At 40.9% G+C, this 3,138-nt stretch overlaps 1 protein-coding gene and 1 long non-coding RNA gene across 2 annotated transcripts; one reads left to right on the top strand and one right to left on the bottom strand.

Annotated features, from left to right (window-relative positions):
- Positions 1-1,753, bottom strand: LOC124185016. Its single transcript, XM_046575302.1, has 2 exons — positions 1,697-1,753; positions 1-786 (listed from the first exon to the last, which is right to left on the bottom strand). Exon 2 carries the CDS (start codon positions 748-750, stop codon positions 1-3), a length of 750 nt encoding a protein of 249 aa, XP_046431258.1. The 5' UTR covers positions 751-786; positions 1,697-1,753.
- Positions 1,754-1,958: 205 nt separating this feature from the next.
- Positions 1,959-2,664, top strand: LOC124184192. Its single transcript, XR_006871137.1, has 2 exons — positions 1,959-2,142; positions 2,490-2,664. It is a non-coding gene; the product is annotated as an uncharacterized LOC124184192 (long non-coding RNA).
- Positions 2,665-3,138: the final 474 nt, after the last annotated feature.

Genomic DNA, 3,138 nt, shown 5'->3' with positions numbered 1-3,138 from the left:
TTACCGACGTCGGTTCTGAGAGTTGTTGTCTCTTCGCTGATACGGTTTGTGGTGTGATTGGCTCGGCTGTGTTTGCTGGGATGGGTATTTCTTCTGCGCTTGAAATCCTGTGTATTTCTGCCCCCCGGTCGTTCCCGATTGTGTTTTTTGCGCTTGGTAACGCGGCGGGGTCTTGAAGTTTTTTGAGTTCTTTGGTGTTTGATTTTTTGTTGCAGGTTTTAGCTCATTAAGTGACCGTTCCAAGTTTTTGGCTGACCGCAACCGATCTTCGAGATCCTTTCCGCATAGCCATTCGTCTGTTGTTGAATTTTGCAGTGCGTCCTTCACCGATATTTTTAACGGCGCTAAGATAAGACTTTTCCTTACTGCGGTTTCTTCGCGTTGAAGATCTGCGAGAAGTCTCGCCGTGTCGCTGATCGATTCTATTAATGCAAGGTCGGCATCGTTATCCCTTTTTATGATTGTTGCCAAAGCTTTTCCTTGAGCGGAAAGGCATGCTGCAATCCTCTCTTGTTTTGAGATGATGCGGTTATCTCGTTTTACGACCACCTCCGTTGATGCCGCTTTTAGCTCGGGATTCACTTTTGGCGGATCAATGAACATGCAGTTGCTTGGCGGAGGGTATTTTTCGATGATTGACGTCTTTAGCTCTGGTGGCAGACCTTGTTTGAATATTTCCTCCCATCGCACTGCGATAGGTTTTGGAAGTTCCGGTCCCAGGACCCTGTCTGGGGCAATCCGTTTCCCCATAGCTTTGAGGACGTTTTCTGCCAGGCCCCCTGACTCATCGACTCCTGGGTTCGGTGGTGTCTCAGTTCTCGTAGTTGTGGGATCGACGTCTTCAGCGCGTCTCGCGTCTCCCTGTGGTTCGACGACGGGTACTTCCCCGGTCGCTGTATCGTCGGCTTGTGAACCTGAGGCCCGACCTGTATGCATGAATGAGGAATATTTTCTATGTGATACATCACAGTTGCGGCTTCGTTTCAATAATGTTCGTGTAAATATATATATACATATATATATTTATACATTTTTGCCATCGCTACAGCTTCCTCGATTGGTTGAAACCTTACGAGTGGCATTGTTTTGGATTTTCCAATTTGTTGGGCATGAGTTACAACTTCTCTCTAAGGGCTACAGCCCTTGCAGAGTGCCTAAATCGCTACAGCGAAATTATCACGCTCGACGGGTAAGACGACCTAGCCTGCAAAATATTTCCCTTTTCCTCTCCCATTCATGGGGATTTCGAGGACAGCGGGGAGACAACTTACCATTTTCCATATTATTTCGTGAAAAACTGTCAGTTTCCCAATTTCTCGTCGGGGATTCATAGCCGCGTCTTCTCTTTCCGAGGTTATAATCTCGCGGCGAGCGCGAGTCGGACGATGACGACGAGGCGTGCCTGCGACGCCGTTTCTTTTTCGACTTTCTCTTCGCCAATTTTCGTTCCAATCGTTTTATTCGTTTTTCCAGAAGTCCTCCGTCGTTTTCTTTTCCCGAATCTGTACTTCTGCTCCGGTTCCGGAACATTTTTAATGTTTTTTGTGTACTTTATTATTTTATTTATTATTTTTTGATTGTGGCTTGTCGGCACAAAAAAGAAGAATGTCTAGGTCTAGGAAACAAAGGTGCAGGGCCGATTTTTTCGATATATAACTATGAAATATGTGGCGACATCGGTGTGGAGTAGGGGCACTACCAGTTGATCTCGAGGAAGAGACGCGCAATACAATTTCGGTAGAATAGCAGTAAACGGTAGCTTTGAAACGAGAGACGGCAGTTAACAGAGAAAAATGAACGTAGGTCGGGAGATGCGATATAATGCAAGAACTTACTTGAGGGATCGTCTCAGTGTGAAATTTTCAAAAAATTGTTTTTTTTTTTGCATTATCTTATAGTATACACTGTTCTGAACATTCTCTCTAATTTTTAAATCAAAATTCAAATTATTCCGGTCGCTACAGCGTTTCTTGTAGAAAGGGAACGGTTTTTCTACCTGCGCGTGTACTAAGGTGCTTAGGTTCTATAACCTTGCAGAATAAACTGTCCAAGCATTTAAGTTCGTTTTTGACATCCACCACGGAAAGACGTACGAGAGAAACCCCCAAGAAAAAAATCAAGACCTGGCATCGCTGATTGATCGTAAGTAAACGATTTATATAAACTTTTCCAACTTCAATCTTTAAACGCGTTTTTCTGAGAATGGTGTTTTTCAGAACGGTTTCCACTCTCAAAGGAAGAGTTTTAAAGATATCTAGTTCCAATTTCGGGAGAACATTTTAAACGTCATTCTTTATCGCGCTATGGAAGCTTTTTTTTTTTTTGAAAACTTCCTATTTTTTTTTACGAAAATCTGTCGAAAAAAAGGGCCACATTCGACACTTTTTGTTCAAACCGTCACCATTTTGTCAAATTTGAAAAAAAAACCCTCCATAGCGCGATAGCGACTTTCCTACAGATCAATAATCTTTTTGAAATTTTTTTTTCAGATCGAAATTGCGGCCGTCATCGTGGAAACCGTGCAGCAGCTTTTTTTTCACGTGAAATTACAACAATTTATACAACAATGATGCACTCAATACATATACTTTAAAAAAATCATTTAGTATTCTTCATAAACTTATTTATTTATAAAAAACAACCGGACCGATTAGTTTATTTGAACATTAAAAAAAAAAATCGCGAAAATCAGTGATTTTTCGGAGGGTCACACTGAGACGATCCCTTAAAACTTCACGTTACTGGGCGACGTGATCTTACCCAAGATGCAAATGACGCTACGAAAATTATTATTCTGTCAATTAGAAACGAGAGAACTTTACTGCAATCGATAGAAAACAACGTAACGATAGTTCGGTAGATAATACGATTAATTTACCATAGATTATAACCAATACGAGAGATTGACATTCATTAACAATTTACAAAGTTGTCAAACGATCGACTAGATAGCTTTCGGTAGAATCATTCACAAACGATAGAATCAATAAATTATAATTATTACGGACCTGAGGAATTAAACAATGAATTCCTAAATGTAACTTTTGAGAGAATACGGAATACAAAATTATGAGAGAGTGAGAATTTCAGAGAGTTTACAAAATAAAGAAATACACTAAATACACCGCAGTACAAAAG

Source organism: Neodiprion fabricii, chromosome 6 (genome assembly GCF_021155785.1).
Source record: "Neodiprion fabricii isolate iyNeoFabr1 chromosome 6, iyNeoFabr1.1, whole genome shotgun sequence".
NCBI lineage: Eukaryota > Metazoa > Arthropoda > Insecta > Hymenoptera > Diprionidae > Neodiprion > Neodiprion fabricii.
Note: the sequence above shows the minus strand (reverse complement) of the source record. Positions and strands in the feature narration are given on the sequence as shown.